General features: G+C 38.3%; 1 protein-coding gene across 1 annotated transcript; it reads left to right on the top strand.

Annotated features, from left to right (window-relative positions):
• Nucleotides 1-483: 483 nt before the first annotated feature.
• On the top strand, nucleotides 484-23,383 carry eEF2 (eukaryotic translation elongation factor 2). Its single transcript, XM_045740688.2, has 9 exons — nucleotides 484-612; nucleotides 6,628-6,842; nucleotides 7,796-7,989; nucleotides 12,846-12,982; nucleotides 14,990-15,186; nucleotides 16,966-17,101; nucleotides 17,318-17,970; nucleotides 22,041-22,140; nucleotides 22,391-23,383. Exons 1-9 carry the CDS (start codon nucleotides 610-612, stop codon nucleotides 23,294-23,296), a joined length of 2,541 nt encoding a protein of 846 aa, XP_045596644.1. The 5' UTR covers nucleotides 484-609; the 3' UTR covers nucleotides 23,297-23,383.
• The last annotated feature ends 99 nt before the right edge of the window (nucleotides 23,384-23,482 follow it).

Raw genomic sequence — 23,482 nt, 5'->3', positions numbered from 1 at the left:
TATGTTATGAGTTATAGGCTGTCACAATTGATAGGCTATAAGTGTAGTTGAACTTTCAATTACGCAGTCAATGAAACAATGGTTCTAGAGTATGCAGAAGATAAATAATTAGCGCTATTTGTTACCCGAGAAGAACTGATAAGTAAATACATTCCATATTGTTAGTACGTCTTATATCTTGTACACAAATGCAAACACTAGTATTGCACCACTTGATTCAAAAATAGTGCAGTGTGCAATATGTTTGTCATAATCCAACATGGCGCAACTCCGCCATGTAGCGTTACCACAAAATATTTAATTTATATTTTTCGTAGACGTTCTATAACAACAAGAGTAAAGCAATGTGCACGAGTTTATACAGAACATATATCTTTATTCAAACAAATAAGCTATTGAACAATACGCAATATAATAACGGAGAAATGAGCAATAAGATATTCGGGACGATAAATTTGGCGGCAAAGAGAGAGCCATCTGGCGGCGGGTCGGGGAAGCCAGCAGCGTGACGTCACCCGTCTTCCTCCACCAGTTGGTCCTTTTCGGCGTTACCAGCAGACGCCCCCACTGTGTTCTGTACTGTGTCACCTTTACCACCAAACATCCAAGATGGTAAGTGTCCGCGGCCCCTCTACTCCCCACCATTGTCACCCTTACTCTTTCAGCAATGTATTAGACCCGTCATTTGAGTGAATAGGCGAAAGATTATTTGATGAAAGTTGTAAAATGTTGACGGGGTCTTTGTAGGCCAGCGGGGCTGTCAGTGGCCAGCGCCCTGAAGGCCGGTGTTGGGGAAATGTATGCCAATAAGTGAATATTAAACTACCGTAGTTATCAATAAACGTGTTTTAGCATGTGAATTAAGACTAGTGTAAGTAATAAATGTGTTAATAATGGTGGGTGGCGGCGGCGTCCATCTGGTGTGTTCCGGGACGGCCGCCCCACGTTACTCTGTGGTGTGGCTGGTCGATACGCCACCAGGCTGACCAGTATGGCTGGCTGTGTATGGCTGTGTGGGCCGTGGCTAGGAGGGGTATAATATAGCCCAGGTGGGATATATGGCGCACTTGACTGTGTTGGGTCATTGGCACATCTAGTGGGAGGTCTTGAGGCGTAGTTATGTGGGCCAGCTGGGTGGGCTCCAGCTGGCCTCCCAGCTGGTAGATATGGCCGTCTTTGAGGACTGGTGTTGTGTGGTGTGGGGGCCATACTGTACGGTGTGGCCCCCTCCACACTATTGATCGCTGAAGGGGGGGGGGGGGACTGGCTCACCCATTAATGGCTTCTTCCATCACATGGGCACCCATTTAAAAAGGGGGGGGGGGGGAGGAATTTAGACTTGTATAGCATGCCTCCAGTACCCCATATTTTAAGATAATCTGAACCCCCTAGTTCTTCATTGTTATAAATTAGGCCATTTTATTCGTGTGATAAGTTCTGCATTAATGGGTTTTCTCGTTCACCAGATGGGTTGACTGCTGTTTGACAATGGTGTGTGTGTGTGCAATAAATGTATGGTATGAGTGTTCCCCCCCCCCCCCACCTGAGGATTAAATTTGTTACAAAATGGCATTTTCATGAAATAGCCAGAGAATAAGGTAAACAAAGAAAAAACTCACCGAAGTATAAAAAGCCACATTTTGCTGAACTGGTCCACAGGTGGTGCTTTTGTAGTCCAGAATCAATATTGAGGACATCCTATAACAATGTGGCTGGTCTGAAGGTTAAGACTTCAAATATTTAACAGTTTAAATGTCCTAGCCAATGGGTTAGTTATTTCCAGTAACCAAATTCCTAACCTTGCAGGCTATGTACAAATTTCATTTCTTTGCACTTGTTTAATTTTTTGGCCTATATCCTCAATTTTAATGTTTTTAGCCACTCCATCTGTTTGGCTAAAAACAGCTGGAGTGTTTTTAGCCACATTTGTTTTGGCCAGAGTGGCCAAAATCATGTGTACTTTCAACCTTGTGGTTTATTCCGAGGCGTGCTTGTCTTTTAAATGTTCACACACGTCCAAAGTCCTGGCTGCATAGTTACTTGTGTACCCGAGGCGTTCAATGCCTTGGCATCTTGGCTCTTGACGTTAAGTTGTTGCATGACTTGGTGTTGAATGGGTACCACCATAACTACATTTTATCAAACTGCCAAGTTATTTATTCTGCCATCAGCATATTAATAAATTCTTGGTATTGGGTTATAAACTTTGTTCATGCCCCCGAGGCTCCCTCATAATGCTGTATACAGCAAAGACTGAAAGGTTAGTCTTACACAACCTGGCATAATTACATTTATTAAATTTGCATACATACAATTTTTGTAACGGGGCAACTAAAATTATCCATATTCAGTGAGCTAGTGATTGCAGTGAGGCTGGCTTGTAAGAGTACTTACAGTAACGAAAGGTGTTACCATTTTCTTGCTATTATTTTATTAGCTGACTGGGGTTAATGAAAAGTTGCTCACTGGAGATGTACTTTTAATTAGCTTTTCATCCAGTAACGTCTAGAAATTGGTTTGTGCAGGGTTCGTAGCACATTGGTAAAATACTCCCGGCACTTCGAGCGCTTTGGTCTGGGTAGGATTGACTGTGCCAATCCTTAACTGTAGCCTGTTAACTCTGCACTGAAATATTATCATTTAAGACTTGGCAGGTTGTGTTCCAGGGAAGAAATGGGATAATGAACCTGCCCAAAATGGTGTGTGCTATAGTGGCCTCACAAGAATGTAAGAATTTTGAATATATAAAGTGTAATGTCTTGCAAACTGTAGTGACCTTGGCTCCTTTGTTAATATGCAGCATAGTTAAATTAATTTTCAGAAAACTAAAAGGTCCATGCCACTGAAGACCAGATATTTTAATCTGGGACCCATAAATGTTTTGTTCATACGGTACCAGATGTTTGATAATCTTAATTACTATTTATGTACTGCCCATCCTCACTAAAGCTCTAGCTTGCTCTACCTTGCCTTACTAGTTTTTTTAATGGCTTCATTCTATTACTGCAAATACCATCATGAAGAATTTGCTGTTCTCTTCTGGATGATTCTGAACATCACTATCCACCCATTTCTTGAATCTGATCTGGAATTTGTCGAATAAAATATGTAAACCCTCTTATAATATGTAAACCACTGTGCATAAACTTTTTATTAGAGGTCATGGAATGCAATTTGTTTTCCATGTATATAGAAAGTTGTGCACTAGTCATGCTTAATGGTTAACCTTAATTTAAGGATCTTAAACTAGAATACTACTTTGTCACTTTGCTCATTTTTAAAGTAAAGTGCACCCAAAAGTATTTGGTACAATTGGTTGTGCGCTGTGGTGATAACTTTTTGACTAGTATTCTGTGCAACTGGGGCTTAGTGTTGATAACTTTGCTTGGTAGCTTTGCTTGCTGGACCCCCCTGCCTATTTTGACAATGAATTAGTTGGTATGGCTTGTGAGTTGCTCTTAATTGTGTATATACAAAAAAAGGAATTTGGAAATATTGGTGATGCCCTGTACAATCATGCTTTATTCTACACTTGACAATCACCGAGATGTCACCATATTGCAGCAGTATTTCCACCACTCCCTACACAGGGGGTAAGATTCTTATCTCTACATTTATGCACAGTTGCATATTTCACTACCTGTGTGTGAATTCAAAGGACAGCACTTACCCCTAGTTAGTTGACTATGCTATTCGTTATTCAGTAAATTTTTTGTTGGAAAAAGAAATGCTAAAAATTAGTGATGGGTTCAAGAACAGTTCCTGCCACAAAATTTAGTTGCCAAATATTCAAGGGTTGGTGCCTTCTAATACTATTATTAAAGTGACAAAAGTTTCAGGGGCTTTCAGATTTTACAAGAATCTTGCAGGGTGCATAGTATTGTTTTTCCTGAACTTTTGACAAAATCAAGCTTCCAGATTAAACCTGTACAGCAGACAAGACGGGCTGAAGATTTCATAACATTAATGTTTTTGGAAAGTTTTGGGTTTGTTTATTAAGGAGTTTGATTGTATTGAGCTATTGCTTTTACAGTTCAGGCAGAAACAAAATGAAATGTTTGTGGTCATTACTTTGACCATGCTAAGGTGGACCAAGGACAAATACCTGTAAATTTTAAGTTCGTTTTTGACATGCTTGTTGCAAATATACTGGCAAGTTTTGACACCTGAATATTAAAGTGGTGTTGAGACAACTGAATTTTTTGGTTGGACAAACTAATCTCTAGTATTAAAAGGGAACCTAGATTTAATTTTTTTTGTGTGCATTTCTGGGATTTAGTGGATTAGCACTAAAAGAAAAGTTGCCATATTAGAAGCCTAAGCACTAGTTTTAATTTTTCACCTTCCCTTATACTTTCAATATGCATATTGTACTGTGGTTTTATATCTAAACAGCTGCACTTGTATGGCACAACCTCTTCCCTCTACCAGCCTACCTAGTCACTTGTTCTGTTAATTTAACTTGTGTAAATATGATGTATATTAGGAGTTACCTAAATACAACTTGTTCAGTATTGCACAAGTTTCCTGGTGATACTTGAGGAATCCTTTGATTCAAACTTTTACACAAGTGGTTACATTCCTGCTCCTGTTGATCCATGTACTCTCCTAGTTGTGCTTGTGGGGGGTTGAGCTTTGGCTCTTTGGTCCCGCTTCTCGACTGTCAACTAATGTACAGATTCCTGAGCCTACCGGGCTCTTATCATATCTACATTTGAAACTGTGTATGGAGTCAGCCTCCACCACATCACTCCCTAGTGCATTCCATTTACTAACTACTCTTGACACTAAAAGTTTTTTCTAATGTCTGTGGCTCATCTGGGTACTCTGCTTCCACCTGTCTCCCCTTGTGTGTACCACCCATGTTAAATAATACATATGTCTACCCTGTCAATTCCCCCGAGAATTTTGTATGTGGTGCTCTTGTCTTCCAGCGACATGAGGTGCAGTTCACGCAGCCTTTCCTCATAACTTGTGCCTCTTGGGTCTGGGACTAGCTTAGTGACATACCTCTGAACCTTTTCCAGCTTCGTCTTTGTGCTTGATTAGGTACGGGCTCCATGCTGGGGCTGCATACTCTATGATTGGTCTTGCATATGTGGTATACAAGGTTCTGAAGGATTCTTTACACATTTCTGAAAGCAGTCCTGATGTTAGCCAGCCTCACATAGGCCGCCGATGTTATTCTTTTGACACTAAATTTCTAAAATGTTCCAAATCCTTCACTTACTAAATCTTCAGGCTCTGCTGGATCTAAATACCAATTTAAGTAATTTCATAATCCATTGTTGGGGGGACAGACAGCCAGTGTATTCATACATGTTAGGCTTAAATTGCCCATCCCCCCAAAGTTGAATTTGACCTTGCCCAGGATGCAATGCAATTCCACAGCAAGCTGACTAACTCCTGAATGCTTGCTTACTGCTAGGGGAACAGGCGCATTGATAAGAAATTGACCCAACCATTTCCCTCCTTCCCGGGATTCGAACCTGGAATCCTCGATGTGCATCCAGAACAAACCAGACTACCGGACATGGATTTTACATCCAACTATCAGTGAAAGTGGGCACTGGTATTCCTTCCTGTCCGCTGTCCACATGACTCCATCTATGCACTCATCACACCAGCACTTTGAATATTTTAGCATAAAATATAAACACAACAAAAACAATCTCCCATATCATAAATAGTGTCAAGTGCATGACACTTGGAGGGTAAACAAATATATACTGCCTAGCATAAGGACTTTGCTACCCATTAAGAATTTGTAACCTTTAAATCTAAAATATCTACTTTTGCACTTTATTGGTTTATTAATCCTTTACCAGGTGGAGTAGTGTGTAAAACTGGTTATTGTATTCACAAACATTAATGGGGTATTCTGGGATGTCTACCCGTGTTAAATAATCTACATGTTGGTGAGTTGCTGCCATTATGAAAGTGGTCAGCAGGTTTAAAACCAGCTCTAGAGCCTGTAAACTTGGCTAGTTTGTAACTTCTAAGAAAGTGAAGTAACATGCATAGTGCAGTTAGCTTAATTATGCTGCAACTACTTTGTGGTGTCCAGCTATGGAGGGTAAGTCTTTCTAAGTAACTCATTTTAATCCTCTTTCTTGGCACAGACAGCTTTTTCATAGCTGTTTGTGAATGATAAAGGAGGTATAATAATGGGGAAAAGCCTTCGGTGCCTTGTTGATGTACAAGAGCACCTCCTTACACTTTCCCAACAAGCAATCATTTTATATCAAGGCATTTATTAAAGTAAATTATTTTACGATTAAATTCTTAGTAGGTGCAGTGGTTGGAAGTGGTCCCTTTCTGATATATTTATATATGTATTTAGACTGCTTCAAAATTTCCTTAATGATTTTGTATAACCTATTTTCTTGCCCTCTAGAATCTGGTTATATAAACTGGCATATCTTTCAGGACCCTTTTGAGCTTTGTGTAAATGTGTATAGCTAGCCTACTTGACCTTCCATGCAATGTCTTCCAACCACAATTACTACCTTTGCTGCAGGTTAATTGCACCAACAAAAACTTGCATATTTCCTAATGTACTAGTTGCACAACACTGTCGTGATTTGCTGGCCTGGGTTATATAGAGTCCAATTTATTTTATAACAGGTGAACTTCACAGTGGAAGAGATCCGTGAGTTGATGGACAAAAAGAAAAATATTCGTAACATGTCCGTAATTGCTCATGTGGATCATGGAAAATCTACTCTCACGGACTCTCTTGTTTCAAAAGCGGGTATCATTGCTTCTTCTCGTGCCGGTGAAACCCGGTTTACAGATACCCGCAAAGATGAGCAAGAACGTTGCATTACCATTAAGTCTACGTAAGTACTAGTATTGCAAGAACAGTTATTGCTTTATAGATTGTGAGTACTAATTTTGGTTTAGTCAAAACTAGTATGATAAAAAATAAGTGCATTTAAAGCTTATAGTAATTTGGTCTTCATTCTCTGGTTTTGAACTAGCATGTTCATCCTTAGAAACAGGATCTTAAATTAGGCTAATTACTACACACATTTTCCTGCTTTTGGGAAACTAGGCCTGATGAAGAGCACTAAAAATACTGTAGTCACGCAATTTTTCTGCGCATAATCTCTTGGGTTCCTTGCATATTGGTCTACACACTAGTATCTTGACCCCCTAACAGCTGTGAAGTTGTATAAAATGAGAACTTTGCCTAAAAAAAATGCATGTAGTAATAGGCAAGTTAGGTTAGTGATGTTTATGAAATGAACCTGTACGCCTATGTAGTAGGTGCGTAAAGCTGAAAAACGGAATTTACAAATGCTTTAGAGTACAGTAGCAAACTTCCCAAGTACTTTTTTATATATTTTAAACAGTTGCAGAAATTTGGCATTGTGCTTAAATAACCTGTGGGTTGCTGTGACAAGTTTTCTAACCATAGGCTATGAAACTACATACCAGCGAGTAAAAGGTATTTACTACAAAATTGTAGTAGATACCTTTTAAGAATCATATTGTCAGAATACCTTAATTTATAATCCTGCAATGAAACTAGGACCAAGCAGCCATAAAATAAATACTTGGTATAATTTTTTTTGTAACATTAATTTTGTTTGAAGGATTAACTTGTTAAATCGGTATGGTACCTATTTGCAGATTGACAGCATTTTAAAGAAGTTATAGTGATGAACAACTCGTTCGCATGAGTGATTAGTGAATCACGCAGATTCGACTAATGACACCTGATTTTTATGATTATTTACAGAGATGTGTACACATTTATGCAGTTTAATTAGCATGTGTTTTCCTACAGCGCCATCTCGATGTACTTCAAGCTAGGCGAAGAGAACATGGCTTTAATTACTAGCCCTGACCAAAGGGAGAAGGGTGAGAGTGGTTTCCTTGTCAACCTCATCGATTCACCTGGTCACGTGGACTTCTCATCGGAGGTGACGGCTGCCCTGCGTGTTACTGATGGTGCTCTTGTTGTGGTGGACTGTGTGTCTGGTAAATATTATTCAGATTTGTCTAATAACCAAAATTGATGAATATAGAGGCTGTATTTTCTATAAACTATTTTAAGTTTGTGCAAATGGTTACTGGACTGTATGCAGGTGTCTACTTCAGGGAAAGCTCTTACTAATATTTTTAGCCAGCCATCCAGTCATGGTTATGACTGGATGGATGACTTGTTTAAATGACTGATGCTTTCTTGCTTTCATTTAGTATTTTTTTATTTGATGTCAGGATTTTTAGAGGCGGTATCATTCAGTTGAATGTTAAATTTGCCTAATAGATACAAAATGGATTATATTGATAAGAATATATTCACATATGCTGTAGTATTGTAAACTAAAGAATTTACAAAGTTTTATTTGGTATAAGGATTTAAACATTTTGAACTTGCCTTCATTAACTTGCAGACTATAAAATTAGAGTAAAAGAAAAGTTGTATGACCTATGAAAAAACTTGGCAAATAACTATCTTGAAGGGGAGGGGGTGGTTCAGGTAGGCTAATTATAGCAGCTGGAATTAAAACAATGTTTTTACTTTAGCATTTTTTTTTATTGGCATGTAAACTTCTATTGAATGTAATAGCGAATAAGAAATGCTGTAAAGTCAAGGCAATAATTCTGCTGGTCAGAATTTCCAGAATTTAATGCTGAAGTGAGCCTATAGAGGCCATTGACAAAAGTGCCCATGCAAGGGGGAAAAAAAAACTTAGCTGAACATAATCCTATAAATTTCCCCTAGTTCTATTGTATTCCATAGTGCTTGAGTAATATTGAAACTCATTGCCCCCTCCCACATAGCTGGTGCAGATACATGTTTTTTTTTTTTTTTTCCACTTTTTCCCCTGGCGTGCATAATAAAAAAAATTCATTAACCATTATCATTAATAGTTAATGATACACGTGCAGTCTCCATGGTGTAGTGGTAAAGCACTCGCCCAGCGCTTCATGAACGTGTTAAGACTGGGTTCATATCCTGGCCGGGGAGGATTGACTGGGTACCAATCCTTAATACTTTGCTTACCGCAGACTTTGCCGTCATGCTCCCAGTGGTGCGGGTGAGTGTGTGGTGACACACAAATGTGTAAACTCGTTTCACTATACTCGCCTTAATTCTCGTGCTACGTTGTTTGTTTTGGTATCAATGTGTTCGCAATTGAATTCCCTACAGGGATGTATGCATGCGAGATCCAAAAGCCTGGCGCGACTCCCCCGCAGCAAAGCCTAAAGTCGGCAGACTGTTACGTGTGAATGAGCACCAATTGGCACACGGCAACCTAATGTGTATACTCGTTCAGTTTGATAATCTCAATTTTCATGTTACATCTTTCATTTCATATTGTCAAATTATTCGCAGTATAAAGGAGCATATTTTAAAACTAGTCCCATAATAATAGAACAATAAATGTTATTTTTAACATTTTAAATTTGGGATGCCCATCACAATTTTTTTTCCTGTTCTGATATCAATTTTAGTGTTCAGTCTTTCATTTTGGTATCAAAATGCAATTTTGGTTAAATTGAATTGTTTACACCACAGTGAATGTACTCTATACATAGCTTGCCTGGCAAATGTACATAATAAGGACTTTGATAGAATGTCTTTTTGTGGTGATGCCCCACATAGATTCTCACAATAGCAATTTATTGATACAATAAATCTGGTTGAAGGACAATTACATTCTTAGAATTTCAGTAATTTTGGGAGGGTGTTGTAGGCTGGAAATTTTTTAGTCGTCACTTGGACTGAACACTTTTTGAATGATCAAAAGTCGGATATAAAACTTTCTTACTTTGGCACAAACAAGAATGTCAGAAGGTTGAGTGGGTAATTTTAAAAGTTTCTTTTGGAGATTGTATAAATACTTTGGCAATCGCTAGATAACTGTAAGTGATAAATTTATTTGGCTCGTGAGCAATTACACACACACAGATTGAACGTAATACTGATTTTTAATGAAGCATTGGTAATGTAATTTTATGAATAACTCGCTTAAAAATAAATTTAATAAATTACGGTGAGCAATACCTGTTGATAAAATGCAAAGTAATGAAATTAATAAATGAATATTAAACACTTATGACACTGAAATGTGTCCAATTATCATTTGTGAAGATTTAATGTTTATATTGATCACTAACACATTAGCTATTGTAAATAATTTTGCTTTTGCTTCAGTTATCTAGATAATTCATTAGTGTTCATATTAATTTTAACAAATTTATATTTGTAACCCAACAAATAACTTTGGAAAATTTTGAAGTCAGCCATGAGTTGCCCGAGGAGCCTGGAACAATAAATTTACAATAATTGGAATTCCCATGTTACTTTTTATAGATTGCCAAACATTTAGCACTTCTGCCCGGCGACGACGACTCGGCATTGAGTCCTCCGCAAAACAGGGGCAAGTCCGGCTAGGACTCAACATTGAGTCCTAAGCACGGCAACAGTAGTTTTTTTTTGGGGGGGGGGGAGGTTTTGCACAATATATGCATATGCGCTTGTAGGGAATTTCATCGCGAATACATTGATACCAAAATTAAAGTCCTAGGACCAGAATTGAGGTAACAAAGTTGAAAACAGAATACCCATTTTATTGGTGCTCACTGGGATTATGCTCCATCACTTTCTCTGTTTGCTGTGGGTGCTATGCCAGGCTTTTGGACTTTATATTTGCATACTCCTGTAGCGAATTCTGTTGCAAAGACAATGATACCAAAATGAAAGACTTGAGACGAGAATTGAGATGTCCAAAGTGAAGAGTGTACACATTTTATTGCTCTGGCTCGCTCCCGGGTAACATGCTCTAACTTTCTCGCTGGGCTTTTGGCCTTTATATGCATTTAGTCTTGTAGAGAATTCTATTGCGAACACATTGATACTAAATTGAAAAACCTAGGACGAGAATTGAGATGACAACGTTAAAAAGATTATTCACTCTTCATAGTGAGAAGCGCCTTGGGGTGGTGCAGCGCTCTTTCTTGTAACCGCGGCCTGTTTTCATCGTGTTGGCGGGTGGAGATCGCTGCCGTTTTTTTATATGCATATAGGCCTGTTGGGAATTCTATTGCGAACACATTGATACCAAAATGAGACCTAGGATGATAATTGAGGTGACCAGAGTGAAAAGACTGAAAACATTTTATCCCTCGAGCGCTCACGGGTCACTTGCTCACACTTTGTTTGCTGCGGGTGGTAAGCCGGGCTTATGGAGCTTGTATGCATTTCATCCGCTAGAGAATTCTATTGCGAACACAGATACCAAATTGAATGTCGTAGGAAGAAAATTAAGGTGACAAAGTTGAAAAGAGTATACACTTCTGAATTTATGCGCGCTCCCGTGAAACGCTCGGACCACTTTGGGATAGTGGAGAGGTCGCGAGTCTGGTGCGTAAAAGAGTATTTACAGTGCCAACAAAACAACTTGAACTTGAATACACCTTAAAGTTGGGCATAAAACAAAATGTTAAGACCTGCAAAGTAATCAGTTGATAAACTGAATGTAAATAATCTTTAAGTAAACTCGTATGTGCAGGGATACAATTCCATAATTGGATCATATTTCGGACTCTACAAATATCTTTGCAGTGAAGTCGTGTCGTCAAACTTTAGCCTATGGGATTATCTTAAAAGTAAAGGACGGCCATTTGTATAGACCTGTAAGTTTACTACTATTCTCTCCTGGAACATGTATACATGTATAGTATAAAAATCTTGGTTAAATGAGGAAATGTATAAATATTAGTTTGGAATACTAATAACCCATCATGTTCTGTGCAAGGAGAAATTACCTGATATTGGCAACCAAACTACAAAAAACATTAGCAAAAGTACTGTGTATTTTCCTACCTCTGGCACTGTCTGCTGCCTCATTACAGGTGTGTGATATTTTATCAGTTGGATGTCCTGTGGTTGTTACCTTGTCATGGATAACTTTCCAAATGTGCTGTAGTAGCATGTGTGTAGCATTAATTAGCAACTCCTCAGCAAACTTCTACCACAACTTTGGGGTTGAGAATAAATTTGGTCTCCCAGATAACACTTCTGGAGCAGGGCTCAAATTCCTTTGGTTTGGCTTTGATTATACTACTTTCTGCCTTTAACCAATTCTCCGTCTTGTGAGTAGCGATAGGGCTTGTGATTTTGGTTCATGTTGGCACTTTTTCTTGGCCAATTTAATAAAAGCTTCAAACTGGCCAAAAATGCTGTTCAAATTGTCAGCGTTTGTGCCCAGTTCAGTTCGAAAGACTTACAAATTGCCGAGCTAGGTTTGGCCTGTCATTGGCTTGCAACTGCCCTGGATAGGGAAGGCATGTTGGATGCTTGCTCTCATTAGCTAAACAGGAAGTGTTATAGGCACTACTGATCAAGGTGGTTCCATGGTGCTTCACTATACATGAGGCTACTTACCTTTAATCAAATTTGAAGACTAAAAAAAGTATTTTCGTGTCTCCAGATGGATGTTAGGGTAAGTCTTGGTGTAACCAGGGGATAATAATGATGGCAGAAGTCTCTGGCACTTTTAATTATGGCTGTACTGTAGTGATTTGAGCATTTTACATTTTTACAAAATTCTTTGGCCTAATGCTTTCCCAGCTAATGTTGGAAATGTGGTAATTATGTATTATGAAGATTTGCATACCAGTGTTGGTGAGAATGTTAGTCATTTCCCTATGGGTATAGCAGGACTTTGAGGAAATAGTTTGGAAATTACTGTGTAATCATAACGTGGAGTTACACCTGAATGCAGAAATGTCAATGTATTAACTGCCATCTTGTATCCTGATCAACCTATAGTATGGCTTAAATTAGTAATTGTGGTTTCTAAAGGTTGAACTTTCTTCTCTAGGTGTCTGTGTGCAGACTGAAACTGTTCTCCGTCAGGCTATTGCTGAACGTATTAAGCCTGTGTTGTTCATGAACAAGATGGACCGTGCCCTACTTGAATTGCAACTAGAGCAAGAGGAACTTTATCAAACTTTCCAGGTATGTTACTATAACTAGAGTGTATTGCTAGAAATGCAAAGTTTGGAGCAGAGCAGATGTTAAATGGTCTCAATGTGAAGCAGTCTAAATTTCATGCAAAGTCTTGCCAAAAGGATAAAGGGTGCATGATCTGTGTATATAATATAAAGCTTCCCCAATTAGGGAAAGTAGTTTAGTATAATGTAATTGTCAAATTTTAGACAATTGTTTATTAAGAAAAGTTGATCAATTGTATTGATGGAATACATTTCTCTTGCAATTTGTATCCTGGTAAGGTAAAATGGCTATTGTGTTAACCCCTAATTCTTCCATATCTTGTCAGTCACTACCTCGCAAGACATGCCCAGGCTGGGCTTGAGTAACTCAAAATTGAATATGGGGTAAACCCCTTATTCTTCAGGTGTAAGTGGAGGAGGACAATACCAGGATCTAGTAAATATTATTAATGGAAAGAACTGAACAGATTCATTGAAGTAAATGTGATAACTGTTTTACTCTAGTGTGGAGTTGTATGGAGTGGTTGGGCTTCATGCTTAACCCTTGGGCTTAGGGGTTACCCCAGCATTTGATAGTGTGGGGAAAAACAAAATTATTTGATTTTTTTCTTTTAATTAAAATGGAGGGGGCAGGAAATTATTTTGGCTGTGGTGGAGCCGAGAAGTCCCTAGATTAAAGAGTGAAATGGTTACCCCAAGGGCATTAAAGCCAGCCCCAATGTAGGGGGCAGAAGTTGCCACAGATACATTTATTTCTGTTAGATTAGTATTTTCTAGTTTTTCCAGTAATGTTCAATGGTCATTTGAGAAATTGATGCCTAAAAATGTGTGAAACATTGGCATGCTCAATTACAACTTGTATGTTCTTAATATGCTTAGCCAGCCCATCCTATTGTTTTGGCAGTACTTGTAGTAATGATGAGGACCATAATATATATACTGACATACAATGAAATTAAAATGTTGAAATGTGAACCGAGTTGGACAAACCCTTTTGTTGCATTTACAAACTAAACTAAACCTATCCTTACTGGCTTATGCCTAATACATGATATCCGAGGCCTAATATAGTACATGTTATACTAGGCCTAATAAAATACAAGTTTATTTTCATTTTAAAAAATCCTTAAGTTGGTATACTGCTATCTATCTAAAAGCTAAGACTGAACGAAATCTGACTGTTGACAATAGTCACAATAGGTACTTAACACAATAAAACCTGTTTTTGTAGTTATTGAATTATGTAATCATATCTACATTTTTATGCATAAACAAAATAATAAGCAGTTCTGGTGGGTATAATAACTTTTAAAATATCAAATTTCAGCCTAGTTCCACATTTTCTGTAAAATTGTAGCATGCATAGAACATTGTAATGATTTCAGTGGTGCATTGGGCTTTCAATGTTAATTATCATAGAACATGTGCACATTTTCACTTGCCCGATATTATATTCTTTGAACAAAAAACTTTAATTACAAAATTTACAATGTGTACATTTTATGCACCTTAACGAACCAATAAGCAGTTCTTGTGGATGCGATAAAGAAATTGGAGCACAGCATAGCCACACAATACAAGCAGACTGATGTCTAGTGCAGCAAAATGCTTCTAATATACTACGTGCATCGTTAAATATAGACTAATACCATTATCCACTTCCTATCACTGAATCATAAATATTATTTTTCTAAAAGTTTTTGAAAAGGAACTCGAGGTTATTTCATAAGATGAACAAAACCTTGACTGTATGTCTGTCTCCTCCTGTGAACATTGTAACCAGCAATGTGTTCACTGATATCTGAACTTGGTAAGAGCTTTATCTCGGTTGGGATCTTCTGAGTCAGTAGAAAGTAGTTATTCTTGTGCTATTTCTTAGCCTGATAGGGTGGCAGAACAATCAAATTGTAGTTTTAAATTTCATCCTTGATAAAAATGATTTACAAATATTTTTCTTGGTCTTAAACTGTGATTATTTTTTTAATGATAATGCAATTTTGTTACCCTGCAGCGTATTGTGGAGAATGTGAACGTGATCATTGCCACTTACAACGATGATGCTGGCCCCATGGGAGAGATGCGTGTGGACCCTAGCAAGGGCTCTGTTGGCTTTGGCTCTGGCCTTCATGGTTGGGCTTTCTCTGTCAAGGAGTTTGCTGATATCTATGCCAGCATGTTCAAAGTTCCTGCTGCCAAGCTTATGAACAAGTAAGTTGACTTTTGGAACCATTTTATATGTTTTGAGGGTTTGGCTAGTGTTCTGAATAATTTGTGTAGACAGCTGAATTATGCTTTTATACCTAGTTATTTCACTGGCACTTCTCTAGTATGGGTAAACACATTTTTAGCAAGAATTACCTGCTCTTAACACTTAATATTTATAGCCAGGTATTTGTTCACATTAACTTCTGAAGGAAAAAAATGCTTGTTACAGAACTAAGTAGTGCTAGAGATAATGATTGGGATTGATACGTCATAGTATGTTACATGTACTGTATTTGGAATGTGGCATTCCTATTTTGAATAAATGTAGTCCTAATGTGTAGTAATATTCTCTTGAACACATTGGCCCTAGTAATGTTACTTTTATCATGTGACTTTCTTCCTCCTACCCCTCCCCCTCAACCTTCCGTTGCACATTTTTAATTTGCAAGTAGTTTTGGCCACATGTTCACCCAGGCTACAAATCACATCAAAACAAATGCCTGAATAAAGGGTTAAATTATTCTAATATGGTTTCTTAGCCGTTACACATTAGAATACTAAAAGATGTCGGTAATTTAAATTTCGGTAACCTGAATCTTCGGGTTAATCCGAATGTAGCAAAATTAATTTATATTTTTTGGGGGAAGAAAAGGCCGATTTTTTGTTTATATACACCAGTAAACAAATGGATTCATGTGCTTCAGATTATAGCATAGACTATACACCATACTGTTATAAAGTTCATGACTGCATCTTTGGAGCCTGCCAATTAGAGGAAGAATTGGCATTAACTTTAAGGGGCCAAGAGTCAAATATGCCAAAAATTGAAAACTGGTTCGATTTCAATCAAACTTTTTTGAAGAGTTGTATATGGAAAGGGGTTCATCTGGTCCAAGTCTTAGCATCGTTGCACAAATAGGGAGAAAAAATATTGAATTATCAAAAATGGTCAAAAAAGATTATCAAATAAGTGTCAACTGAAATCATGTCTGACTATCACAATAGCATGTATTAAAAGTTTTATTAAAAAAAAGTTAAAAAAATTTTTTTTTTTTTTCACTTTCACTTGTTGGACGGTTTGCATGAAACTTGTACACCTGATGGCACGTGAGCCTATCTGTAAGGGGGCCAAGGGGCCCAGGAAATTAGTTGTCAACCTCAGCTACAGATGGCAGCACCTTAGACTTTAATATATAATTTATTTTTCAAGTAATAAGACTTGGTACTCATTCATTTTTATTAAATTTACATGAAACTTACATCTTATATGTAAAGTTTCTCTAAAATATGAAGGAAGCCCTTTTTCCCCAAGTTCATTTATTGATTTTATAAATGGCAATAAACATGACATGTTTGCATAATTTTTTGGGGGAAATTTAACTTTGTATTAGGAAAAGCTAAAGATGTTTTGGAAAATCCCCTCCTTCATATCCTTTATTATATGCTAATCTGTCAGCAAAGTCATAGAATGGTTATATCTGAAAAGGTGCAAGGTTTGAACTCATTTGAAAATGTATTATTATCTTTGAAAAAAAAATAAATCTCGCTTTCTGTTTAGGTTACAGTACAGACACTTGGACCAATTGCAGCCCTTTTCATGTACAACTAGTAAAAAATTTTGACATTGAACAACTTTCGTCTTTGAACCCTCTTGGCCCCTTAACTGCAGCCAAGAGGGCTGCAGGGTATATAAAAGTGACTAGAAGAGTGTGGAGCATTAATTGGCATTTAGACTGTTAGAAGAATAGTCTAATATAAATTGGATTAACTTTCTCCCTGCAGGTTGTGGGGTGAGAACTTCTTCAACAAGAAGACAAAGAAGTGGTCAACAACCAAGAGTTCTGACAATGAGCGTGCCTTCAACACCTACATCCTTGACCCCATCTTCAAGTTATTTGATGCTATAATGAACTTTAAGGTATGTATTCTTGCATGTGGTTAGTAGTTAAATTTTGAGTAATATTAGTAATTAATATGAAATATTAATTATTAAGAGGCATTTACCACTTAAATTTTCAGATGCTTTTCTGTTTACCCTCCATTACTTGTAGAGTCAACTAGATGAGAACTACATTGATGCATGTTTTTTCTTTGTGGTTGAGTTCTCAGAATTTGAGTTTTTAAATTATTGCAGAAAGACGAAACTACGAAGCTCTTGGAAACCTTGAAAATCAAGTTGGCTGTTGAGGACAGGGATAAGGAAGGAAAGCCTCTACTTAAGGTAGTAATGCGCACTTGGTTACCAGCTGGTGATACCCTCTTCCATATGATTACCATCCATCTGCCTTCTCCAGTAACTGCCCAGAAATATCGTGCCGAGATGCTTTATGAAGGACCATCTGATGATGCCTGTTGCACAGGCATTCGCAATTGTGATGCAGAGGCCCCACTTATGATGTACATATCAAAGATGGTGCCAACATCAGACAAAGGCCGCTTCTATGCCTTTGGTCGTGTGTTTTCTGGAAAGGTTGGCAGTGGTCAGAAAGTGCGCATCATGGGACCTAACTTTGTCCCTGGCAAGAAGGAAGATCTTTATGAAAAATCTATCCAGAGGTCGATCTTGATGATGGGTCGCTTCGTTGAAGCCATCGAAGACGTCCCAGCAGGGAACATTTGTGGTCTAGTTGGTGTTGATCAATATCTAGTGAAGACTGGTACCATTACAACAAGTAAGGATGCCCACAACATGAAAGTTATGAAATTCAGCGTGTCGCCTGTTGTGCGTGTGGCTGTAGAGCCAAAGAATCCATCTGACCTCCCCAAGCTTGTTGAAGGTCTTAAACGGTTAGTATTTTATCTTGGTTCTTGATTTGTAAAGCTATAATTGTATATTTTGAATGTGAACCTATTTTCCTTTATTGGCTAGGATATTCTGAAGAATATCCCAGCTTGATATGCTTGTTGGGGTTCTGGGAGTTTTTACTCCCCAATCCAAGCTTGACTAGAGCTTGGTCCAACAGGCTGTTGCTTGAAGTGGCCTGCATTCCCACATATCCACCAGTCTGGTTGGTCTGGCACTTCTTGAAAAAAAATCTAGATTTCTCTTTAAGATGTACATGGTTGTTCTGGCAATATTTCTTATACTTCTGGGAGGCTGTTGAACTGTGGACCTCTTGATATTTATAGAGTTCTTTGATTGTGCTAATGGCACCCCTGCTCTTCAGTAGGTCTATTTTCCATTTTCTTCCATATTGTTCACTCCAGTATGTACCGTGTAGATTTAGGACCTGGACCTCCAGTATTTTCCATGTTTATTATTTGATATACTATTATCTTAGTCTTTCTAGCGAGTACATTTGGAGAGCTTTGAGATGCTCCCAATAATTTAGAAGCTTTATTGCATCTATGCATGCTGTATATGTTCTCTGTATTCCCTCTGTTCCAGCAATCTCTTGCTCTGAATGGGGAAGCAAGTACTGAGCAGTTAAAGATGGGACAGCACAAGTGATTTGAATAGTACAACCATTGTGATGGCATCCCTGGATTTTAAAGTTCTCGTAATCCATCCTATCTTTTTATGGCTGACGCAATATTTGCTTGGATATGCTCCCTAAACGTTTGGTCGTCAAACATCATTATTCCCAAATCTTTTACATGCTGCTTTCCTACTATGTGCAATTTGATTTTGTACCCTGTATTGCATTTGTGTTCATTTTTACTGTACTTGAGTACCTGGAATTTATCATTTCAACAGTTAAGTTTCTGCTGACCAGTCAAACTTTGTGTGTAGTTTTTCCATGTCTTCAGCAGAGGTAATTTTCATGCCGATTCTCATCTGCAAAGGATATGAAGCTGTAACTTTTATTTTTGTTTATATCTGATATAAGAATAAGGAAAGTCAGTGGTGTAAGGACTGTACCCTGAGGTACAATGCTTTTAACTGCGCTTGCATTCTATTTTATATGGTCTACTGTTAATTTTGTCAAACAGAACAGTGAGTATCCACTGTCCTACTTTACCAGTTATTCCCATTGACACCATTGTGTGATCACTAATGGTCACCATTTGATAATGGTTTATCAAATGCCTTTGCAAAGTCTGTTTACCACATCTGCATTCTGTTTTCCTTCAAATGCCTCTTGATTTTGCTGTAGTGGTAAAGTAGCCGAGGCATGATCTTCCCACTCTAAATCCATGTTGGCCTAAGTTGTGAAGGTCATTGGTCTCCATGAAACTGGTGACCTGACTCCTGATCACTCAAAACTTTTGTGGGATGTTAGTGCAACTAGTCTATAATTCTTTGTCAATGCTTAGCTCATTGCCTTGTGTAGAGTGGCTATGTCTACTGATTTAAGCGCATCTGGTATCTCCCTCGTGTCAAAGATATTCCTCTACACTAAACTGAGTGCTACTGGGCACTTTGCATTTATTTAAATATCGAATGGTGAGTCTGGACCCAGGGTTGAGTGCATGGGCATGTTGTCAATTTCCCAAATTCTGCCATGCTAGTGTTTGATATTGGTTATATTTACAAGAGTTTGGATACCATGCATAAAGATGTTTCTGGATCTTCCACTTTCATGCTGTATATTGGAGTGCTAAACATGTCCTTGTGCAGCTTAACACTTTCGCTCACCCCGCACGCCACCTCTCAATAGTGCGATATGGGACCCAGGGTGTCACTGGAGCGTGCGTAAATTCTGAAAAGTGTGTACTCTTTTCAACTTTCACCTTTATTCTCGTCCTACGAGATTAAATTTGGTATCATTGTGTTCGCAATAGAATTCTCTACAGCACTAAATGTACATAAACTCCAAAAGCCCGGCTATTTACCCGCAGCAAACAAAGTGCGAACGAGTTACCCAGGAGCGCGCAAACGCGATAAAATGTTTTCACTATTTTCACTCTGGTCACCTCAATTTTTGTCATAGGTCTTTCATTTTGGTCTCAATGGGTTCGCAATAGAATTCTCTAGAGGAACATTAGCATATAAAATATAAAACCTGGTCACGCTCCAACCGCCGACGAGTTGAAGACGGGCCACGCGTTAGCCGGGAGTGAGCGCTCAGACGCCTTCCAGCTACACTCCCAATTCCCTCCCTTTTCAAGCCTTTCTTTCGCAATTTTCTTCCTGGAAGGGCCTTGTTCATGATCACTATCCATCGTGGAGTAAGGGTAGATAGTTTCTAAAGCCGCAGTAAGAAATATAGCCACGGAAAATAGCCGAAATGTTCACACGTTTGAGGTGCGAGGGGAGGCGACATTGGTCACAACAGTGGAGCGAAAAGAATGGGCCCACGGCGTGTGCCAAGCCACCTGAGGGCCACGAGGCTCAACAAAGAAAATGGGAAGACATCGGCGCACATTTTAAAACTAGTCCCCAAAAAATCGGATAAAAACCTGATTTTTGGCGATTATTTAAAGTGGATGACGCAATGCTGCGTCATCCCCGGTATTACCGCCAGTAAACGGATGACGCAATGCTGCGTCATGCCCGGGCGAAAGTGTTAAGATTTCACATGGAATAAATTGTCATTTTATTAAACAACTTGGTGCTGTTAATTTCGTTTTAAGAGTACTTGATATTCAAATTGGTAGTCCAGCATATTCTTTAGTTTGATTTTCAACCATGGTTCACCATAGTTGTAAATTAATGAAATACTCATTAAAGGAATTATACATTTTAAAATCTGTTACTGTATAATGCTGCTGTAATTTTGGTCATTGCAATGTAATTTTAAATCTTGGAAAGATAAAGAAATTGACAAATATATTTGGGCATAATGGTGCTGCATGCTCATTCTTAATTTTATGCATGAGGTTTATTACTATTAGGTAATCATGTGTCAGATCTTGCTATTCAAGATTTCAAGGCAGAATTCAATTTCCATTGATTTCTAGTGAAAGTCTGTGCAACTCACTTTGGTGAACAAAATAAAACGTCGTCCTTTATTGTTGAAGGGTTAATTTGTAAATTCATTAAAGTGCATGCCTTGACAATTGAATCTACATAGCCTGTTTAGCAAGTAACTTGTGGATTATAATTTGCTAAGCAGTGTAAATGCACAGTAGATGTGCAATGTAAAGGTAATCACGTATTTAACATGTTGGAGTTTATTCATGTGTACAAATGCAGGGTGACACTAGGTCCATATCTTCATACATAGTATTCATGCAGCATGAAGTGCGGGATGGTGCCTAGAGTAATATTTGCCCCAAAAAACTAATGTAATGTCCTAAAATAGACAAACTTTGAATAACCTACAAAAGATTGTTTTGCATATGCTTGCTTTGTTACTTCCACTCATGTGTTGGAGCTCTTGAGGCTTTTGGGCATTCAATGTTGGCATTTCAGTAATATTGCCTTCTCATAAATGGTAAATTCATAGTGCCTGAACTCCTGTATAAACCTTGTAAGTTTAAATAAACCATCCATAAATAGTCACATGTCACAAAAGAATGGCACAATTTAGCAGTTTTTTATTTGCACTTTATACACTTGTACCGTCCCAAACCTACTTGTTCACCACACATTCACACTCCCTTGCTCTTATAAATTTTGTATGTGGAAAGTAAATCAGGGGAGGGGTATTTTAATAAGATTCATGGCAAGGTTTTTAATAAGATGCATACCTTTAAGGTCCTAGACATGCTGTCCTTGATTGGTTGGACTAAATGAATTTGTAATCCTTCCCTTCAAGGAAGGTAGTCTTGTTTGTGAATCTTCCAATTTGCCACTGGCCAGGAGGTGTTCCTGTTCGGTTTTCCATAGGAAGAAGAAAAAAATTTACATTGTCCGAATTTTATTCAATAACCTGTTGAATAATTTTTGCCAATGTTGAACAAGATTAAGGAAAGAAAGCTTTTGAGATTTATAATTGTCATATATGTTAACATTTTTTTCTACTCTGCAGTCTTTCCAAGTCGGATCCCATGGTACAGTGTATCATTGAAGAGTCTGGAGAACACATTGTAGCAGGAGCTGGTGAATTGCATCTTGAGATTTGCCTAAAGGTAAGAATAAATTGGAGTTTAGATTGTACTATATTAGTCTTGTTCTGTAGCTACATCATTAGGTTTTATCAGTTCTTTGGTCTTAAACATTTAAAGTATTTCTGCATGTGTTCTGACAATATTGCTACCTACATATTTATAGTTAATAATGCAATATCATTTGTTTGTGAGGGCGGGAGGGGATTAATGTTATGGGTTAAGAGGAAACTTGAAGGGCCTTTGGTTCAATCTGACATTTAATATTTTACAGGATCTAGAAGAAGACCATGCTTGCATTCCCCTAAAGAAGACTGATCCCGTGGTATCATACAGGGAAACCGTTTCAGCAGAATCGACAGAATTGTGTTTGTCAAAATCACCTAACAAGCACAACCGTTTGTATATGAAGGCTCTTCCTATGCCTGATGGCTTGGCTGATGATATTGAGAATGGTAAAGTTACTCCACGTGATGATCCCAAGGCCAGGAAGACGTTCCTTTGTGAAAACCATAAATTTGATGCCACTGATGCTATGAAGATCTGGACATTTGGACCAGAATCGACTGGCGCCAATATTCTTGTCGATGTGACAAAGGGCGTACAGTACCTTAATGAGATCAAAGATTCATGTGTAGCTGGTTTCCAGTGGGCTACAAAGGAAGGTGTACTCTGTGATGAGAACATGCGTGCTGTTCGCTTCAACCTTCATGACGTAACTCTACATGCTGATGCTATTCATCGTGGTGGTGGCCAGATCATTCCTACTACTCGCCGTGTACTTTATGCTTCTGTTCTTACAGCAGAGCCCCGCCTACAAGAACCAGTGTATCTCTGTGAGATTCAGTGCCCTGAAGCTGCTGTAGGTGGCATCTATGGTGTATTAAACAGGAGGCGTGGTGTTGTATTTGAAGAAATGCAAGTGATGGGTACACCCATGTTTGTTGTCAAGGCTCATCTTCCTGTCAATGAGTCCTTTGGATTTACTGCCGACCTTCGTTCAAATACTGGTGGTCAGGCATTCCCTCAATGTGTGTTTGATCATTGGCAAGAAATGCCTGGCAACCCCATGGATGCAACAGCCAACAGCAAGCCCTACAACATTGTTATGGAAACCAGGAAGAGGAAAGGCTTGAAGGAAGGCCTACCGGACCTCACCAACTACCTGGACAAGCTGTAATCACATGACCCACATACCATAGATATATAATAAGGTTTTATTTACTATATAATGTTACTGTGATTACAATAAAGCGGGAGGAAGTTGGCTTTTTGTTTACATGGTTAACCATTTTGGCATAACTAATTCCTTTTGTGGAAAACTTAAAGCATCATTGAAACTAGGTTTAAGTTCTTAATTGTAGCT

This window comes from Procambarus clarkii, chromosome 22 (genome assembly GCF_040958095.1).
Source record: "Procambarus clarkii isolate CNS0578487 chromosome 22, FALCON_Pclarkii_2.0, whole genome shotgun sequence".
Classification (NCBI taxonomy): domain Eukaryota; kingdom Metazoa; phylum Arthropoda; class Malacostraca; order Decapoda; family Cambaridae; genus Procambarus; species Procambarus clarkii.
The sequence above is the reverse complement of the archived record's forward strand: the minus strand, read 5'-3'. Positions and strand labels throughout refer to the sequence as shown.